This window comes from Hyla sarda, chromosome 6, assembly GCF_029499605.1.
Source record: "Hyla sarda isolate aHylSar1 chromosome 6, aHylSar1.hap1, whole genome shotgun sequence".
In the NCBI taxonomy this organism is placed as follows: domain Eukaryota; kingdom Metazoa; phylum Chordata; class Amphibia; order Anura; family Hylidae; genus Hyla; species Hyla sarda.
In genome coordinates, this window is record NC_079194.1 from 57,521,041 (window position 1) to 57,541,844 (window position 20,804).

Here is a 20,804-nt window from a genome sequence, read left to right on the forward strand (position 1 = left end):
AAAATTCAGACGCAGCTACGCATAGAATGCAGGCTGATGCAGGGAGATCGCAGGGGGTCCCAGTGGCGGGCCCCCGTTGATCAGACATCATATTACCTATCCTTTCGATAGGGGATAAGAAGTTTTTGCCCAGAATACCCCTTTAATTTCAATAGGTGCTGAGCTGCATTTACCCAGTGCCACCCCTATACAATGAACGGTGCACAGCTCTGGCCCTTATTTACTGTGTAGTTTGGGGTGCCAAACAGCTGTTTGGCAAGCTGGAAGTTGGCACACTGCCAATCAGCAGTTGGCTTATTCTGTGGATAGGCCAATAATTAAAACGTGCTAAAAAGTTCCTTTTACAATAGCGGTGGTAGCAAAGAACTGCAAAGTTGACCAATTCAAATGAACTGTTTAAAACTGCAGATCCTTGCACAAATACTACAAGTAGTATGGTAATGTAAAGACAAGTGCAAGTAAATGCTGATGATGCTGTGGTGTTTGCGGTAGCTGATAGATGGGGGTCCTGGGAGACAACCCCACAGATCTAATATTGATGACCTATCCACAGACAAGAAAAATCTTAACCAAAACCAGAACTTTATCTCTCTAAAATTATATAGCTGGTGTTGGAGGGGGGAACTAGGCAATATCCATCCCCATGGACTCCCTCACAGGGATTTTGAATTTTGCTACCACTGGGGCCTTAAAGGTTTTGGGGCTTATTGAGATAGCAAACTTGGACCAATTTATGTCACAGACAAACCAATTTGGACCAATTAAAGTCACAGACAAACCACACAAACTTAGATCACATTTGCTGTTGGGCAATCTATGTTGTCATGAAGCCCTAGTCATAGAGCTGGGCTACCCTAAGACTTTCTGTAGCACTTTTCCATCATCTAGTGACAGCTTTGGCTCAATCGTTGTTGTAAAGCCTCACGAGCAGTTGGCCACATGCAGTCAAAACCATGTCTTTATGGGGTGGGCAATGGCCATGTGATTTTACTTTCTAAATCATTCAGCAGTCTTGGATACCACATGAGAACATTACAGCCACATGTGGCCAGCTGCTCATTTCACGGTATGGGCACGTTCCACTTGGCATATGTGCAGCGTATTTCATGCTCTGCAAAATCTGCAGCAGCAGCGGGAAATACGCTGCATTCCTCGCAGCATGAATGTAACACGCGGCTTCGCCTCCAAAACTCACTGAACACATAGGGCTGCCGCCGGAAAGCCTTGTGTGTATGGTGAGCGAAGTATACGCAGCGTATTTCCTGCTGCTGCAGATTTTGCGTATGCACCAAGTGGGAACGTGCCCTTACGGTGAAACCGCTGTAATGTTCTCATGCGCCTGCCCGAGATCCCATCCCCGCGGCTCACATGCCGCAAGGATGAAGAGAGGGAGAGAAAGCTGCTCACACCCCCTCCCATAGACATGAATGGAGGGGGGTGACATGACGTTACTAGGGGACGTGGCCGTGACGTCAGGTCCCCATCTCGGAGGCAGCGCACAGAATGCCGAGGCTGCACCGAGATTGTGGGGGTCCCCAACGGCGGGACCCCTGCGATCATGCATCTTATCTCCTATCCTTTGGATAGGGAATAAGATGTATAAAGCCGGAATACCCCTTTAAGAATATCCCTGTATTGTGTTTTATTCAGCCTTCCCTCAACCCAGGCCAGTCCCCCTGTCCCAGCCCCTGAAAAACACCCCCACTGCTGCCCCCACCATGCTTCATTGAAGGGATGACATTGAGCAGGTGATGAGCAGAGCCTGCTTTCCACCAGACATGTCGCTTCGACTTGAAGCCAAAAAAAATTCCATATCAGTTTTATCAGACCAGATCTTGTTTCTCACAGTCTGATATTCTTTTAGGTGTTTTTTTTTTTTTTTTGCAAATTCCAAGCGGTTTTACTAAGGAGAAGTTTCTTTCTGGTAACTCTGTCATAAAACTCAGATTGGTGGAGGCTGCAGCGATGGTCGTCCTACTGAAAGGTTCTTCCTCCTGCACACAAGATCTTTGGAGCTCAGCCAGAGTGACAAATGGGTTCCTGCTCACTTTTTTTCATCAAGGCTCCTCTCCCTCTTAAAGGGAAACTCCGGTGGAAACAAGTAGATAACAAATGTTTTCAAATCAACTGGTGCCTGAAAGTTAAACAGATTTGTAAATTACTTCTCTTAAAAAAAATCTTAATCCTTCCAGTACTTATGAGCTGCTGTATGAAACAGAGAAATTTGTGAATTTCTTTTCTGTTTGACAACAGTGCTCTCTGCTGACACCTCTGTCCATGTCAGGAACTGTCCAGAATAGAATCATATCCCCATAACAAACCTCTCCTGCTCTGTACAGTTCCTGACATGGAGAGAGGTGTCAGCAGAGAGCACTGTTGCACACAGAAAAGAACTTCACAAATTTCTCAGTAGTACATCTGTAGTATACAGCAGCTGATAAGTACTGGAAGGGTTAAGATTTTTAAATAGAAGTTATTTACTTTAATTTAGAAGTTATTTTACTTTCTTGCACCAGTTGATTTGGAAAAAAAAACATTTCCACCAGAGTTCCCCTTTAATTCCCTGAGTGGTCAGCTTTAGGAAGTGTCTTTGGTTGTTCTACACTTCTTCTATTTAAGAATTATAAAGACCATTGTGCTCTTGGAAGCTTTCAGTGCAGCATAAGATTTTTTGTACAGATCTGTGCCTCCACATAATCCTGTCTCTGAACGCTACAGCTAGTTTTCCCACCTCATGGCTTGGTATTTGCTCTGATGAGCATTGTCTGCCGTGATACCTTATATAGATAGAAACATAGAAACATAGAATGTGTCGGCAGATAAGAACCTTTTGGCCCATCTTGTCTGCCCAATAATCTGAATACTATGAATAGTCCTTAGCCCTATCTTATATGAAGGATAGCCTTATCTTTATCCCATGCATGCTTAAACTTCTTCATTGTATTTGCAGCTACCACTTCTGCAGGAAGGCTATTCCATGCATCCACTACTCTCTCATTAACCCCTTAACGACGCAGGACGTATATTTACGTCCTGCGCCGGCTCCCGCGATATGAAGCGGGATCGCGCCGCGATCCTGCATCATATCGCGTCGGTCCCGGCGCTCATCAACGGCCGCGACCCGCGGCTAATACCACACATCGCCGATCGCGGCGATGTGCGGTATTAACCCTTTAGAAGTGGCGGTCAAAGCTGACCGCCGCTTCTAAAGTGAAACTGAAAGTGACCCGGCTGCTCAGTCGGGCTGTTCGGGACCGCCGCCGTGAAATCGCGGCGTCCCGAACAGCTGACCGGACACCGGGAGGGCCCTTACCTGCCTCCTCGGTGTCCGATCGGCGAATGACTGCTCCGTGCCTGAGATCCAGGCAGGAGCAGTCAAACGCAGATAATGCTGATCACAGGCGTGTTAATATACGCCAGTGATCAGCATAGGAGATCAGTGTGTGCAGTGTTATAGGTCCCTGTCACGATGCCGGCTGGCAGGTAGTGGATCCTCTGTGCCAGAGAGGGATTGGCGTGGACCGTGCTAGTGGATCGGTTCTAAGTCACTACTGGTTTTCACCAGAGCCCGCCGCAAAGCGGGATGGTCTTGCTGCGGCGGTAGTGACCAGGTCGTATCCACTAGCAACGGCTCAACCTCTCTGGCTGCTGAAGATAGGCGCGGTACAAGGGAGTAGACAGAAGCAAGGTCGGACGTAGCAGAAGGTCGGGGCAGGCAGCAAGGATCGTAGTCAGGGGCAACGGCAGGAGGTCTGGAACACAGGCTAGGAACATACAAGGAAACGCTTTCACTGGCACGATGGCAACAAGATCCGGCAAGGAAGTGCAGGGGAAGTGAGGTGATATAGGGAAGTGCACAGGTGATAACACTAATTGGAACCACTGCGCCAATCAGCGGCGCAGTGGCCCTTTAAATCGCAAAGACCCGGCGCGCGCGCGCCCTAGGGAGCGGGGCCGCGCGCGCCGGGACAGGACTGACGGAGAGCGAGTCAGGTACGGGAGCCGGGGTGCGCATCGCGAGCGGGCGCTACCCGCATCGCGAATCGCATCCCGGCTGGAGGCGGTATCGCAGCGCCCCGGGTCAGTGGATCTGACCGGGGCGCTGCAGTGAGGAGAGTGTAGCGAGCGCTCCGGGGAGGAGCGGGGACCCGGAGCGCTCGGCGTAACAGTACCCCCCCCTTGGGTCTCCCCCTCTTCTTAGAGCCTGAGAACCTGAGGAGCAGACTTTTGTCTAGGATGTTGTCCTCAGGTTCCCAGGATCTCTCTTCTGGACCACAACCCTCCCAATCCACTAAAAAAAAGGTTTTCCCTCTGACCTTTTTAGATGCCAGAATCTCTTTGACGGAGAAGATGTCCGAGGAGCCGGAAACAGGAGTGGGAGGAACAGATTTGGGAGAGAAACGGTTAATGATAAGTGGTTTAAGAAGAGAAACGTGAAAGGCATTAGGAATACGAAGAGAAGGAGGAAGAAGAAGTTTGTAAGAGACAGGATTAATCTGGCACAAAATTTTGAAAGGACCAAGATAGCGTGGTCCCAACTTATAGCTAGGGACACGGAAGCGGACATATTTAGCGGAGAGCCATACCTTGTCTCCAGGGGAAAAAATGGGAGGAGCTCTTCTTTTCTTATCCGCGAACTTCTTCATGCGTGAAGAAGCCTGTAAGAGAGAATTTTGGGTCTCTCTCCATATGATGGAAAGATCACGAGAAATTTCATCCACAGCGGGCAGACCAGAGGGCAAGGGGGTAGGGAGGGGGGGAAGAGGGTGACGGCCGTACACCACGAAAAATGGGGATTTGGAGGAAGATTCAGAGACTCTGAAGTTATACGAGAATTCGGCCCATGGTAGAAGATCTGCCCAGTCATCCTGGCGGGAGGAAACAAAATGTCGTAAATAATCACCCAAGACCTGGTTAATTCTTTCTACTTGTCCATTGGATTGAGGATGATATGCAGAAGAAAAGTTTAATTTAATCTTGAGTTGTTTACAGAGAGCCCTCCAGAATTTAGACACGAATTGGACGCCTCTATCCGAGACGATCTGCGTGGGCAACCCGTGAAGACGAAAAATGTGTACAAAAAATTGTTTAGCCAACTGAGGCGCTGAAGGAAGACCAGGAAGAGGGATGAAATGTGCCATTTTGGAGAATCGATCAACGACCACCCAAATAACAGTGTTGCCATGGGATGGGGGTAAGTCAGTAATAAAATCCATACCAATCAGAGACCAAGGCAGAGGATGAAGAAAACCAGCGGGCTTCTGGCGAGGAGTCTTATCCCGGGCACAGATAGTGCAGGCTCGCACAAAGTCCACAACATCCGTCTCCAGAGTCGGCCACCAATAGTAGCGAGAGATGAGTTGCACAGATTTCTTGATGCCCGCATGACCTGCGAGATGGGAAGAGTGGCCCCATTTGAGGATTCCGAGGCGTTGGCGTGGAGAAACAAAGGTCTTTCCTGGAGGAGTTTGCCTGATGGAGGCTGGAGAAGTGGAAATCAGGCAGTCAGGAGGAATGATGTGTTGCGGAGAGAGTTCAACTTCAGAAGCATCCGAGGAACGAGAGAGAGCATCGGCCCTAATGTTCTTATCGGCAGGCCGAAAGTGAATTTCAAAATTAAATCGGGCAAAGAACAGAGACCACCTGGCCTGGCGAGGATTCAGCCGTTGGGCAGACTGGAGGTAGGAGAGGTTCTTGTGATCGGTGTAAATAATAACTGGAAATCTTGATCCCTCCAGCAGATGCCTCCATTCCTCAAGTGCTAATTTAATGGCTAGAAGCTCTCGATCCCCGATGGAGTAGTTCCTCTCCGCCGGAGAGAAGGTCCTAGAAAAAAAACCACAAGTAACAGCATGCCCGGAAGAATTTTTTTGTAGAAGGACAGCTCCAGCTCCCACAGAGGAGGCATCAACCTCCAATAGGAAGGGTTTAGATGGGTCAGGTCTGGAGAGCACGGGAGCCGAAGAAAAGGCAGACTTGAGCCGTTTAAAGGCGTCTTCCGCTTGAGGAGGCCAAGACTTGGGATCGGCATTTTTTTTGGTTAAAGCCACGATAGGAGCCACAACGGTAGAAAAATGTGGAATAAATTGTCTGTAATAATTGGCGAACCCCAAAAAACGTTGGATAGCACGGAGTCCGGAGGGGCGTGGCCAATCTAAGACGGCAGAGAGTTTGTCTGGATCCATTTGTAGTCCCTGGCCAGAGACCAAGTATCCTAGGAAAGGAAGAGATTGGCATTCAAACAGACATTTCTCTATTTTGGCATAGAGTTGATTGTCACGAAGTCTCTGAAGAACCATACGGACATGCTGGCGGTGTTCTTCTAGATTGGCAGAAAAAATCAGGATATCGTCCAGATATACAACAACACAGGAGTATAAAAGATCACGAAAAATTTCATTAACAAAGTCTTGGAAGACGGCAGGGGCGTTGCACAGGCCAAAGGGCATGACCAGATACTCAAAGTGTCCATCTCTGGTGTTAAATGCCGTTTTCCATTCATCCCCCTCTCTGATGCGGATGAGATTATAAGCACCTCTTAAGTCCAGTTTGGTAAAGATGTGGGCACCTTGGAGGCGATCAAAGAGTTCAGAGATGAGAGGTAGGGGGTAGCGGTTCTTAACCGTGATTTTATTAAGACCGCGGTAGTCAATGCAAGGGCGTAGAGAGCCATCTTTTTTGGACACAAAGAAAAATCCGGCTCCGGCAGGAGAGGAGGATTTACGGATAAAGCCCTTTTTTAAATTTTCCTGGACGTATTCAGACATGGCAAGAGTCTCTGGGGCGGACAGAGGATAAATTCTGCCCCGGGGTGGAGTAGTGCCCGGGAGGAGGTCGATAGGACAATCATAAGGCCTGTGAGGAGGTAGAGTCTCAGCTTGTTTTTTGCAAAAAACATCCGCAAAGTCCATATAGGCCTTAGGGAGACCGGTTACGGGAGGAACCACAGAGTCACGGCAAGGGTTACTGGGAACCGGTTTTAGGCAGTCCTTGGAACAAGAGGGCCCCCAACTCTTGATCTCCCCAGTGGACCAATCCAGGGTTGGGGAGTGAAGTTGAAGCCAGGGAAGTCCAAGGAGAATTTCAGAAGTGCAATTGGGAAGGACCAAAAGTTCAATCCTCTCGTGATGAGGTCCGATGTGCATTAGAAGGGGCTCCGTGCGGAAACGTATGGTACAGTCCAATCTTTCATTGTTTACACAATTGATGTAGAGGGGTCTGGCGAGACTGGTCACCGGGATGTTGAACCTGTTGACGAGAGAGGCCAAAATAAAATTTCCTGCAGATCCGGAGTCCAAGAAGGCCACAGCAGAGAAGGAGAAGGCAGAGGCAGACATCCGCACAGGCACAGTAAGACGTGGAGAAGCAGAGTAGACATCAAGGACTGTCTCACCTTTGTGCGGAGTCAGCGTACGTCTTTCCAGGCGGGGAGGACGGATAGGACAATCCTTCAGGAAGTGTTCGGTACTAGCACAGTACAGGCAGAGATTCTCCATGCGGCGTCGTGTCCTCTCTTGAGGTGTCAGGCGAGACCGGTCGACCTGCATAGCCTCCACGGCGGGAGGCACAGGAACAGATTGCAGGGGACCAGAGGAGAGAGGAGCCGGGGAGAAGAAACGCCTCGTGCGAACAGAGTCCATATCCTGGCGGAGCTCCTGACGCCTTTCGGAAAAACGCATGTCAATGCGAGTGGCTAGGTGAATGAGTTCATGTAGATTAGCAGGGATTTCTCGTGCGGCCAGAACATCTTTAATGTTGCTGGATAGGCCTTTTTTAAAGGTCGCGCAGAGGGCCTCATTATTCCAGGATAATTCTGAAGCAAGAGTACGGAATTGTACGGCATACTCGCCAACGGAAGAATTACCCTGGACCAGGTTCAACAGGGCAGTCTCAGCAGAAGAGGCTCGGGCAGGTTCCTCAAAGACACTTCGAATTTCCGAGAAGAAGGAGTGTACAGAGGCAGTGACGGGGTCATTGCGGTCCCAGAGCGGTGTGGCCCAAGACAGGGCTTTTCCAGACAGAAGGCTGACTACGAAAGCCACCTTAGACCTTTCAGTGGGAAACTGGTCCGACATCATCTCCAGGTGCAGGGAACATTGGGAAAGAAAGCCACGGCAAAACTTAGAGTCCCCATCAAATTTATCCGGCAAGGATAGTCGTAGACCAGAAGCGGCCACTCGCTGCGGAGGAGATGCAGGAGCTGGCGGAGGAGATGATTGCTGAAGCTGTGGTAGTAACTGCTGAAGCATAACGGTCAGTTGAGACAGCTGTTGGCCTTGTTGCGCTATCTGTTGCGACTGCTGGGCGACCACCGTGGTGAGGTCAGCGACAACTGGCAGAGGAACTTCAGCGGGATCCATTGCCGGATCTACTGTCACGATGCCGGCTGGCAGGTAGTGGATCCTCTGTGCCAGAGAGGGATTGGCGTGGACCGTGCTAGTGGATCGGTTCTAAGTCACTACTGGTTTTCACCAGAGCCCGCCGCAAAGCGGGATGGTCTTGCTGCGGCGGTAGTGACCAGGTCGTATCCACTAGCAACGGCTCAACCTCTCTGGCTGCTGAAGATAGGCGCGGTACAAGGGAGTAGACAGAAGCAAGGTCGGACGTAGCAGAAGGTCGGGGCAGGCAGCAAGGATCGTAGTCAGGGGCAACGGCAGGAGGTCTGGAACACAGGCTAGGAACATACAAGGAAACGCTTTCACTGGCACGATGGCAACAAGATCCGGCAAGGAAGTGCAGGGGAAGTGAGGTGATATAGGGAAGTGCACAGGTGATAACACTAATTGGAACCACTGCGCCAATCAGCGGCGCAGTGGCCCTTTAAATCGCAAAGACCCGGCGCGCGCGCGCCCTAGGGAGCGGGGCCGCGCGCGCCGGGACAGGACTGACGGAGAGCGAGTCAGGTACGGGAGCCGGGGTGCGCATCGCGAGCGGGCGCTACCCGCATCGCGAATCGCATCCCGGCTGGAGGCGGTATCGCAGCGCCCCGGGTCAGTGGATCTGACCGGGGCGCTGCAGTGAGGAGAGTGTAGCGAGCGCTCCGGGGAGGAGCGGGGACCCGGAGCGCTCGGCGTAACAGTCCCTATGGGACCTATAACACTGCAAAAATAAATAAAAGTTTGAATCAACCCCCTTTTCCCATAAAAAAAATAAAACCGTGTAAAAAAATAAATAAATAAACCTATGTGGTATCGCCGCGTGCGTAAATTTCCGAACTATAAAAATATATCATTAATTAAACCGCACGGAAAATGGCGTATGCGCAAAAAAATTCCAAAGTCAAAAAAAGCGTATTTTGGTCACTTTTTATACCATTAAAAAAATGAATAAAAAGTGATCAAAAAGTCCGATCAAAACAAAAATCCTACCGATAAAAACTTCAGATCACAGCACAAAAAATGAGCCCTCATACCGCCCTGTACATGGAAAAATAAAAAAGTTATAGGGGTCAGAAGATGACATTTTTAAACGTATAAATTTTCCTGCATGTAGTTATGATTTTTTTCCAGAAGTGCGACAAAATCAAACCTATATAAGTAGGGTATCATTTTAACCATATGGACCTACAGAATAATGATAAGGTGTAATTTTTACCGAAATATGCACTGCTTAGAAACGGAAGCCCCCAAAAGTTACAAAATGGCGTTTTTTTTCGATTTTGTCGCACAATGATTTTTTCTTCCGTTTCGCCGTGCATTTTTGGGTAAAATGACTAATGTCACTGCAAATTAGAATTGGCGATGCAAAAAATAAGCCATAATATGGATTTTTAGGTGGAAAATTGAAAGGGTTATGATTTTTAAAAGGTAAGGAGGAAAAAACGAAAGTGCAAAAACGGAAAAACCCTGAGTCCTTAAGGGGTTAAAGTAATACTTCCTGATATTACCGCAGAAACCTTTGCCCCTCTAATTTAAAACTATGTCTTCTTGTGGTAGTTTTTCTTCTTTTGCAGATGCTCTCCTCCTTTATTGTGTTGATTCCTTTTATGTATTTAAAAGTCTCTATCATATCCCCTCTATGCCTATCCAATCCAGTGGCGTACTAAGGGGGGGGCGGGGGGGGCGGCCCGCCCCGGGTGCCGCTCACAAGGGGGGTGCCAGGGGCGGAATGACCCGCCGCCACCACTACTGAGGATCCGGGACACTCGTCCCAGATCCCCAGCAGACAGCGCTACCTTCTCCTGTATGCGCGATACACGCACATACAGGAGAAGGCGTCCCCTCTGTGTGAGCCGCATCTGCAGCTTACACAGAGGAGACGTGACCTCCGCGCCAACGCAGCACGCAGTACAGGCACCGGTGACGTCACTCATCGGCGCCTGTACTGTGGAGGGGAGAAGACGTGGGCCCTGCAGCTGAGGAGATCGCTGCGTGAGATATCAAGTGAGCATCCTTTTTTAATTTTTTTTCTCAACTCTGCATACACCTATGGGGAAGGGGGGGGGGTTACTCTACATATACCTATGGAGAAGGGGAGGGGGGTTACTCTACATATACCTATGGGGAAGAAGAGGGGGGTTACTCTACATATACCTATGGGGAAGGGGAGGGGGGGTTACTCTACATATACCTATGGGGAAGGGGAGGGGGGGTTACTCTACATATACCTATGGGGAAGGGGAGGGGGGTTACTCTACATATACCTATGGGGAAGGGGAGGGGGGGTTACTCTACATATACCTATGGGGAAGGGGAGGGGGGGTTACTCTACATATACCTATGGGGAAGAGGGGGGGTTACTCTACATATACCTATGGGGAAGTGAAGGGGGGACTTACTCTACATATACCTATGGGGAAGGGGAGGGGGGGTTACTCTACATATACCTATGGGGAAGAGGGGGGAGGTTACTCTACATATACCTATGGGGAAGGGGAGGGGGGGCTTACTCTACATATACCTATGGGGAAGGGGAGGGGGGGACTTACTCTACATATACCTATGGGGAAGGGGAGGGGGTTACTCTAAATATACCTATGGGGAAGGGAAGGGGGGACTTACTCTACATATACCTATGGGGAAGGGGAGGGGGGTTACTCTACATATACCTATGAGGAAGGGGAGGGGGAGTTACTCTACATATACCTATGGGGAAGAGGGGGGGTTACTCTACATATACCTATGGGGAAGGGAAGGGGGGACTTACTCTACATATACCTATGGAGAAGGGGAGGGGGGACTTACTCTACATATACCTATGGGGAAGGGGAGGGGGGGGTTACTCTACATATACCTATGGGGAAGGGGAGGGGGGGTTACTCTACATATACCTATGGGGAAGAGGGGGGGTTACTCTACATATACCTATGGGGAAGGGAAGGGGGGACTTACTCTACATATACCTATGGGGAAGGGGAGGGGGGTTACTCTACATATACCTATGGGGAAGGGGGGGGGTTACTCTACATATACCTATGGGGAAGAGGGGGGGGGGGGTTACTCTACATATACCTATGGGGAAGGGGAGGGGGGGTTACTCTACATATACCTATGGAGAAGAGGGGGGGTTACTCTACATATACCTATGGGGAAGGGAAGGGGGGACTTACTCTACATATACCTATGGGGAAGGGGAGGGGGTTACTCTACATATACCTATGGGGAAGGGGGGGGGTTACTCTACATATACCTATGGGGAAGAGGGGGGAGGTTACTCTACATATACCTATGGGGAAGGGGAGGGGGGGCTTACTCTACATATACCTATGGGGAAGGGGAGGGGGGGTTACTCTACATATACCTATGGGGAAGGGGAGGGGGGGTTACTCTACATATATCTATGGGGAAGGGGAGGGGGGGTTACTCTACATATACCTATGGGGAAGGGGAGGGGGGGGGTTACTCTACATATACCTATGGGGAAGGGGAGGGGGGTTACTCTACATATACCTATGGGGAAGGGGGGGGTTACTCTACATATACCTATGGGGAAGAGGGGGGGGTTACTCTACATATACCTATGGGGAAGGGGAGGGGGGTTACTCTACATATACCTATGGGGAAGGGGAGGGGGGGTTACTCTACATATACCTATGGGGAAGGGGAGGGGGGGTTACTCTACATATACCTATGGGGAAGAGGGGGGAGGTTACTCTACATATACCTATGGGGAAGGGGAGGGGGGCTTACTCTACATATACCTATGGGGAGGGGGAGGGGGGTTACTCTACATATACCTATGGGGAAGGGGAGGGGGGTTACTCTACATATACCTATGGGGAAGGGGAGGGGTTGCTCTACATATACCTATGGGGAAGGGGAGGGGGGTTACTCTACATATACCTATGGGGAAGGGGAGGGGTTATTCTACGTATACCTATGGAGAAGAACGGGGGGTGTAGCTGCATATACATGTTGCAAAGAGGGGGGTGTAACTGCATATACACCTATGGGAAAGGGGGGATGTAACTGCATATACCTATGGGAAAGGGGGGGGTGTAACTGCATATACCTATGGGAAAGGGGGGGTGTAACTGCATATACCTATGGGAAAGAGGGGGGGGATGTAACTTCATATACCTATGGGAAAGGGGGTGTGTGACTGCATATACCTATGGGAAAGAGGGGTGTGTAACTGCATATATCTATGGGAAAGAGGGGGGATGTAACTGCATATACCTATGGGAAAGGGGGGTGTAACTGCATATACCTATGGGAAAGAGGGGGGGGGTGTAACTGCATATACCTATGGGAAAGGGGGGGATGTAACTGCATATACCTATCGGAAAGAGGGGGGGTGTAACTGCATATACCTATGGGAAAGAGGGGGGTGTAACTGCATATACCTATGGGAAAGAAAGGGGGGTGTAACTGCATATATCTATGGGAAAGAGGGGGGTGTAGCTCTGCTTATACCTATGGGAAAGAGGAGGGGGTGTACCTGCTTATACCTATGGGAAAGAGGGGAGGGGAAGGTAACTCTTCCTATACCAATGGGGAAGAGGGGGTGGGAATCTGCCTATACCTATGGGAAAAAAGGGGTTTTACTCTGCCTATACCTATGGGAAATGGGGGAGGGTTTTTTTTTTAACTCTGCCTATACCTACGGGGAAAGTGGGTGGGAGGACTCTGCTGCCTATACCTAAGGAGAAAGGGAGGGGGGTTAAATCTGTTCCTCTACCTATTGGGAAGGGGGTATAACTCTGCTGCCTATACCTACAGGGAAGGGGGGCTACCTAGCTTTATACCTGGAGGCCTAACTACTTACCTACATACCCAGCTACCTAACTATGTACATACCTGGCCTTCATACATGGCTGCCTAACTACCTAGCTAGCCCCCTGCCTACCTAACTTGTCACCTACCTACATATCTGGCTTCCTGATCTACCTACCCAGTTACCTATTTACCTGGCTACCTACCTACCTGCCCGTTTACTGTGCAGGACACCAAGGAGGGCATTATTACAGTTTGTGGGCCTATAGATGGAAAGATTGTGTAGAGGAGAGCACTGAATATATGCAGAGTCTGACATGTTTTTCCTACAGATGTTAAGAGATCCACATGGCGGTCTTATCCGGACGGAGAAGAAAAGGAAAGAGGACGCCGCTGATCAGAAAATACGTAATTGTGAGTCCCAAAATGTAACTGCAATCACTCATATGGTATACATCCTGTGTACAGCTGATATCTACCGCCATATGGTCCTGTATATAATCACTTATCCTTTATAGTATACTGGTCTGTGTATAGTGGTTTTATTCAGTACAGTATGGCAGTATTATCCAGTTATTGTGTGGTGGTATTTATGTACTCCTTGTATACCAGTATTATTGGTCATGGAAATTTACTTCTGTTAAAGTGTTTCTTATATATGTAATTTTTAGTTTATTGTGTGTGGGATTTAGGTGGAATAGGGGCATGGCAGAAGATTTACGAGCTGCAAAGCCTAGCAGGGGCCCTTGCTTTTTTTTGGTCCGTGGGCCCGAGTGTTGTCAATCTGCTCCTGGAAGGGGGTGTAATTAAGGGGGGGGAGGAAGGGGTGTAATTAAGGGGGGGAGGAAGGGGGTGTAATTAAGGGGGGGGGTGCGGGTGTGTTGTGTGGGGGGGGGGGTGCCAAACAAACGGTCCGCCCCGAGTGCCAAATGCTCTAGGTACGCCCCTGATCCAATCAATTAAATTTACCACAGGTAGACCCCAATCAAGGTGTATGACCATGCAAAATGATTGTTTTTACTTTAAAAAAATAAAGCTAAAATCAAAGCTATCTTGAATTTTTTTTTTATATATTTACTAAAAGGATATAAAAACTGTTTTGTTTTATTGGGTATTAGAAGTCATATCAGACAAATTGGTGACTGTCATTGGTAATATTTTCCTGAAGACGTTCCCGAAGGAAAATCTCCAACTTACTGTCGCACCACCTTCCTCAAGAAAAGTATTGGATTATTACACTATAATCGGCAAATGCAGACAAATCAGTTATGCAAAGAAGGTGGAGCCATCATTCGTGGAGATCATTAGGGTTATGTTCAGCCATATAGCAAAAATTCTGCTTGTTTATGGCTCTATTGATTTAAGGGGGTACTCTGCTGAAAACCAAAGGATGCAAAGGATAGGGGATAAGATGTTAGATCGCGGGGGTCCCATCGCTGAGGACTCCGCCGATCTCCGCTGCGGCACCCCTGTCATTCGGTGCATGGAGCTGACTCCGCTCTGTGCCCAATGACTGGTGATGCCAGCTGCCACGACCCTTCCATTCATGTCTATGTGAGGAGGCGTGACGGCTATGTACTAGCCGTCACGCCCCCTCCCATAGACATGAAGGGAGGGGTTGACGTGGTGTGGCGTGGCTTAACGTCACAAGCGTGGAAGCTGCAAGCTTCCGTGTTTCGGACACCCGTGCTGACGGCCCAAAGAACGCTGGGGTCCCTAGAGGCGGGACCCATGCAATCTAACATCTTATTCCCTATCGATCGGATAGGGGATAAGATGTTTTCAGTGGAGTACCCCTTAAAACTCCTAATTGATATCCTGAGTGCCATGGCATGCTTACTAGCAGGACACCTTAGCAATTGATGAATTGATGCTCTTGCTGCTTCTACATTTTCTGGTGTTCTAATTGTTTACCAAGTGATTTTCTTTTAAATGTTGATCCAGTTGTCAAGAGGTTAAAAAGTTATAGCTAAATTGTTTGCAAATATAAAAGTATTCTTACTTTTTCCATCTCCACCAGGTAGGCATCAATAAAATCACGGGTGAAGTTTGGATTCCAAGTCTTATGATGATCTGAAACTATTTCCTTTAAAAATTCAATGACTTCATACTCTGGCTTCATCACACGATCAACAAGCCATGGGATGTTCATTAGAATAGGAATTTCATGTAGGATCTAAGAATTAAAACAAATAATGATATTATATTGTGGTGGCCCAGTTTACAGGTGTTGCACCCCTGTACCCGTGCTGCCCTGTCAGGCAGCCTCCATACAGTGACCCCTGGGCCCCCCTGCACCTGTTCCATTGTCTATTCATTTATATGCCTGTTATATAATGTATTATACCTGAAATGTGTTATGCCTTTAAGACCAGTTATCATGTGTTTGTAACCCAGTGAGGTACCTGTGACCATGTAACCTAAGGGTGACCCCTCCTAGTCTCCCCCATATTAGCCCTGGGTGGAGATAGCTCACTCTCTTATGCTCTGGTATGCTGATTTGCAGTGAGGTCAAGTCCTAGGTGCGTGTCTCGTGCATCCAGAGGAGACCTAAAGTAAGTCAAGCAGCCGCTGATTCTCAAGTCTATTGCCCCACAGGTCAAGTCAAAGCCTGGTATGCTACAGAAGTGGTGAAGTCAGTCATAGTCTGTCATAGTCAAGTCAGTCCAAGTCCTCCTGTCTCAAGTCAGCATGGCCTGCATCCAAATTGTCCAAGTCCACTATAAGATCCAGCAAGTCCCTAAGGTCTCTGAAGTCACTGGTCACCTCCGTGGGCCTGGCCAAGCTGTATAGACTGTTACATCTGACTCAGTAAAGCTGTTTTTGTTCCGTAACTTGGCGTCAGAGTTATTATTTGCCCCCATGTCTAGCCCAGGATACAATGGTATTCCTTTGAGTGGTGTAGAGGATAAACCACACCCTGGTGTCAGGAACACAAGGGGTTAATGCCATCTGCCCCTAGGGTAATTCCATTTGCCCTCATCACACCCTCACCACAACATAATAATGAATGCTTATACATACATTTATGAATAGCGACAAAGCTACTCAGTCACTTTTGAATGTTGGGGTAACCAGATAAAATCGCACATGAAAAATACTCTCAATGTCCTAAATGAGCACCCAAAAAATGCCCATACAGAAATATGCACCTTTTTGTATAGGTATTGCCTATATTTATATTGGTATTAATTGTATGAAGCACAGACAAAGCTGCTAACAGGAATTGTGAGGCCCCACCCAGGCTAGGGGCGCATAACAGACTTTTTCTTTTTTCACCCCACCCAGTCATTTTTTTTATTACCCCACCCATTCCTTATGTGCCCCAACAGAGTAATATTGCTTTCTGGCTTTGTGCAATGAAGGCAGGACCCGACATGGAGGCCGGGATGTTGGGTATGCCAGGCCCCGTCTCCATTGTGCAAAGCTGGCAATTAACATATGAGCAATGTCAGCTACTAACGGATCTATCTCCAGAACCAGACTGTGGACACAGGTAATGGGATAAATCTACATTATATCTATATCCTAAGATAAAAAAAATAAAGAAAATAATATAAATGCAGACTAGATGATAGTGTCTTTTTCTGCTGACAATCTTCTATTCTTCACCCTGACACACATCTTTGTGAGTGAAGCCATTGCTTATAGGTATAGTTTAAGAAGTGAGCAGTCTATACCCACTGAGATGGATTATTATATATGTATTTGTATGTGATTATAGGTGTAAATTCTCTCTTTGCCTCCTTAGGTGTACACCATACTACCGATAGCATCCTGGTCAGTGATTTATTTCTTATATTCTTAGTGGTAAAAACTATAATAATGTATATAAATATGATCATAATGTTTTACAGTAAGTAGATTTTAGTGCCATATTGCTTTACATATTTTAAAATACCTGGGCCAAGATTCCACATTTACCCTTTAGGGCCACATGTAATAGATGTAAAAGTCGTTGGAATTTAGCATCGTCATAGTCAAACCGATCCCCAAATACAATGGAAGAGATTACGTTACTAACAGCATTGAATATGAGGAAATGTGGATTGAAGTGATCTGTAGAAAACACAACAATACTGTACATAAATAAATAAATCAATAAAACACAGATTGTTCCTAAATATGTTTCCAAAAATAAACATGTCATTGAGCCTTTTTCATAATAGCACACGACACACAGAAAACTAGCCGAACTGCAGAGGAGGAGGCTTAATGACGATAACATTTCCGGTCACATGCCCTCCCCCCCCATCCAATAATAAAGTGCATAAAGCAACAACAAACATAAGTAAAGTGCCATGTGAATACCAAGTGCCAGCTTAAATGTATTGGTATTAGTAAACCTGCAACAATACAGAGACCATACAGACCCACTACTTATGCACTATATTATTGGTTGATCATGTTATACATATATGCTGCTCGTTGTGCTGAAATGTTATTATAATTTAGATTAAAGTGTACCTCTCATGGAACAAACTTTTTATATATTAAAGATAAAGCCCTACTGAACAACTTTTTAATTGCTTTTATTTAAAATCAAATTCCTCCTTTCATGTTTTTTTTTTACTTTAAAAACTTCTCCACTAGGGGTCTCCCTAGCAATCCTGTCAGCAAGCATTTCGGACTCAGTGAGTGAGTCTGAAATAGCTCTCCACCTGTCAGACAGAAAAGCAGGAGGGAGGGAGGGAGCACTGAGCTGTACACAAGCAGGGAGTGAACGGAGAGGATACATTCCCTCTTCTCTTTTTCTCCGTTCCTCTCCCCTCTGTCCACTTTCCACATGGCTAATTATATATGCACTGCTTATCTCAGCTCTCTCCACGGAAGTCCGTTGCTATGACAACCTTCTCCTGCTCTGTGCTTACAACTGAGCTACTGAAGGGCATAGACATTTTTTTATTTTTAGGAGGTTTTAAAGCAAAATAAATGCAGGGATAGACTTTTACAGAGTCAGGGATAGATGGGGAGGGGTATTAGGGAAAGTCTAGATGGTGATAGGTACTCTTTAAGGGGGTACTCAAGGGTAGGGCAATTTATCCAAACTTATCCCATCTAAACAATAGGGGATAAGTGTCTGATCATGAGGGTCCAACCGCTGGGACCCCCAGTGATCTCCTGCCTGGCACCCTAGCTCTCCCTATGCATGGAGCAATCTCCACTCCATGCAAGGAGACTATGAACCCCCGCAAGAAGAGGTGGTCAATGCGCCCCCTCCATGTATCTCTATAGGAGAGCAGGAGATACCCAGGCGATGTACCTCCGGCTCTTCCACAGAGGTGTGTGCAGTTGCCAACACAGCTCTTTTCCTGGGACACTGTGCAGGAGATCTTGTGGGGTCCTATCAGTCAGACCCCCTGCAATCAGACACTTATTTTTTTTCCTTTGGATAGGTAATACGTTGTCCTACACTACAGTACCCCTTTCATTTCTATCTATTTATAATATGTACACAAATTTGTGACCATACTGTAAACAACTTGATTAGCAATATATGTAGGTTACAGTGATATTGCCCCCATATCTGAATCTGTGGAGTTTTAAAGGCATATTCCAGTAATTTTATTCTATTTGACTATACTAATGGGGCTGTAAAGTTAGTGTAGTTCATAAAAGAGTGTCTGTACCTGTGTTTCTTGATAATCTCACAATTCTTTGGTGATTTTTGCCCCAATGTTTATTTTTAACAGCATACAAAATTAAAATTTCAGTTTTGCAACAGCTGGAGGCACCCTGGTTAGAAAACACTGGTCTATCGCATGTAAGGCAGCTCATTTGTGCTTCAATGGATGGGGAGGCTGATCTGTGGGAGGAAAAAGTGACCTCACACTTACAAACATCTTGGGATTTGTAGTTAGATCGAGGGAGCTCAAACAGGAAAAAGCCATTTCACAAAAGATAGCCACAGCAGTAAGTGGACTTGTTTAGCTCAAAGACAAGTACATATCCTTACTAAGCATGTCCATTACTGTCCGGCAGGTGAGTACTAAAATCACCTTATGGTGCATAAACCCATTAAGAAGAATCCATAAACACATTCACTTTATCAGGTTAAACATGCAATTGTGGAGTTGTGTGGATATACCTTGTAGTATGACACTATTTTTTTTTTCATGTTTGATGTGCAAAAAAAATAAATTGTTTCACAAAAGCTGACACTTAACTGTAGAGATGAGTATCTGGGATACTATCTATTACAATGTTGTTTCCACACTTTTCCAACTACTGCTTGATAACTAGAAATATACTTTAGTCTGACTGGGAGCACATGGTAAGGGAGCTTTTACACCTTGATCACACTGGTGTGGTGCTGTGCGGCGCCCATTGCTGCCGCGGAACCGTGTCTATGGGGAGGAGCATCCCTGGGACTGGTTTGAGTGGCATTGGGGCTGCTCTGCCAGTGGGTCATTCCCCCTGTGGGTACTGGTATTGCGGCAGTGATGGTCGCCACCCAGTGATATGCCATTTTATGCTAGGGATCTTAAGGACCCACTACTTACAGGTGGCTGTGGCGTGGCTAGTGGGCTTGCACTTCATGATCATAAAGTACACTAATGACCTGCTAGTTTAATAAATTGCTGAGAAGCATTAGATCATTGTGCATGTTGTGCGGTCATGTCTGTTTTCTCTATTTGAATATACTTAAGACCTGTTTTCAGGACCTTAGAGGAAGGCCTGCAATGGCCCAACAAGGATGGCTTCCTAAGGCTTTCGTGCATAGCAACGACGAAGGGGACGCTCCCCGGAGGCCTGCAGCAGCGCGGACCCGACCCAGGTAATTATGCCACCGGGGATGTGGGGAGGTAACGGGGCAGCGGCGCCGGCAATGGGTGCCGCTGCCCTTTCTCTCCCCCTGGCTGTCGGCGCCGCTTCTCTCCCCCTGGCTATCGGCGCCGGCAATGGAGCGCCGGTACCGATAGTCAGGGGGACAGAACGGGTAGCGGCGCCGATAGCCTGGGGGTAAGAAGGGCCGGCAGCAGCGCTCTAGATCCCAGGAAAGGCAGGGGGAGAGAAGCGGGCAGCGACGGCCTCTCTCCCCCTGCCTTTCCTGGGGGTGTATCGGTGTATCACACGCACATAGACTTTAGGCTAAAAATTTTAGCCTAAAAAGTGCGTGTTATACGCAGATAAATACGGTATTTATCACATTACACTATTTAGACAACATCTGACACATACCTTTTTGGGATTTAAATGCAGAACACAGACACTGAGCTTCTTCTACCACTCTTTCCTCAAGGGATTTTTTGCCCATTCCAAAGTTTCTTAGTGTTGACAGGGTAAACTTTCTTTGTTCTTTCCATGATCTCCCATATCGCGCTAATATTATGCCTAACAAGATCACAAAAAATGTTTATTATCATGAAATCATTGGTGCCCAAAGTATTGAACTTGTTTCTACTAAAATTATTTATTCTAGATGGTATAAACATTTTCAATGTTTAATTTAATAGGATAATATAAGGATGTTTTTTTTTCCAACATCTAGCAAAGCTAGAAAAAGAATTCTTTTACCTCATGTTTTATTTTTGTGTTCGTATGTTATGTTCCTTAGTTGCCTGATCCTGACTATGACTGTTATTGGCGTATTTGCTTTGATATAGGTGCATCTCCCGATTAGCGTCAAGAGGCAATACTCCAATTCTC

At 47.3% G+C, this 20,804-nt stretch overlaps 1 protein-coding gene across 1 annotated transcript in view; it reads right to left on the reverse strand.

Annotated features, from left to right (window-relative positions):
- The window catches only part of LOC130275626 (cytochrome P450 2D15-like), a 65,300-nt gene that overhangs the window by 16,576 nt on the left and 27,920 nt on the right, over positions 1–20,804 (reverse strand). Inside the window, exons 3-5 of the mRNA XM_056523823.1 lie at positions 20,337–20,489; positions 17,056–17,213; positions 15,157–15,330 (exon numbers count right to left, since the gene is read on the reverse strand). Of these exons, the coding sequence (XP_056379798.1) occupies positions 15,157–15,330; positions 17,056–17,213; positions 20,337–20,489 (485 nt within the window). The remainder of the gene's footprint in view (positions 1–15,156; positions 15,331–17,055; positions 17,214–20,336; positions 20,490–20,804) is intronic.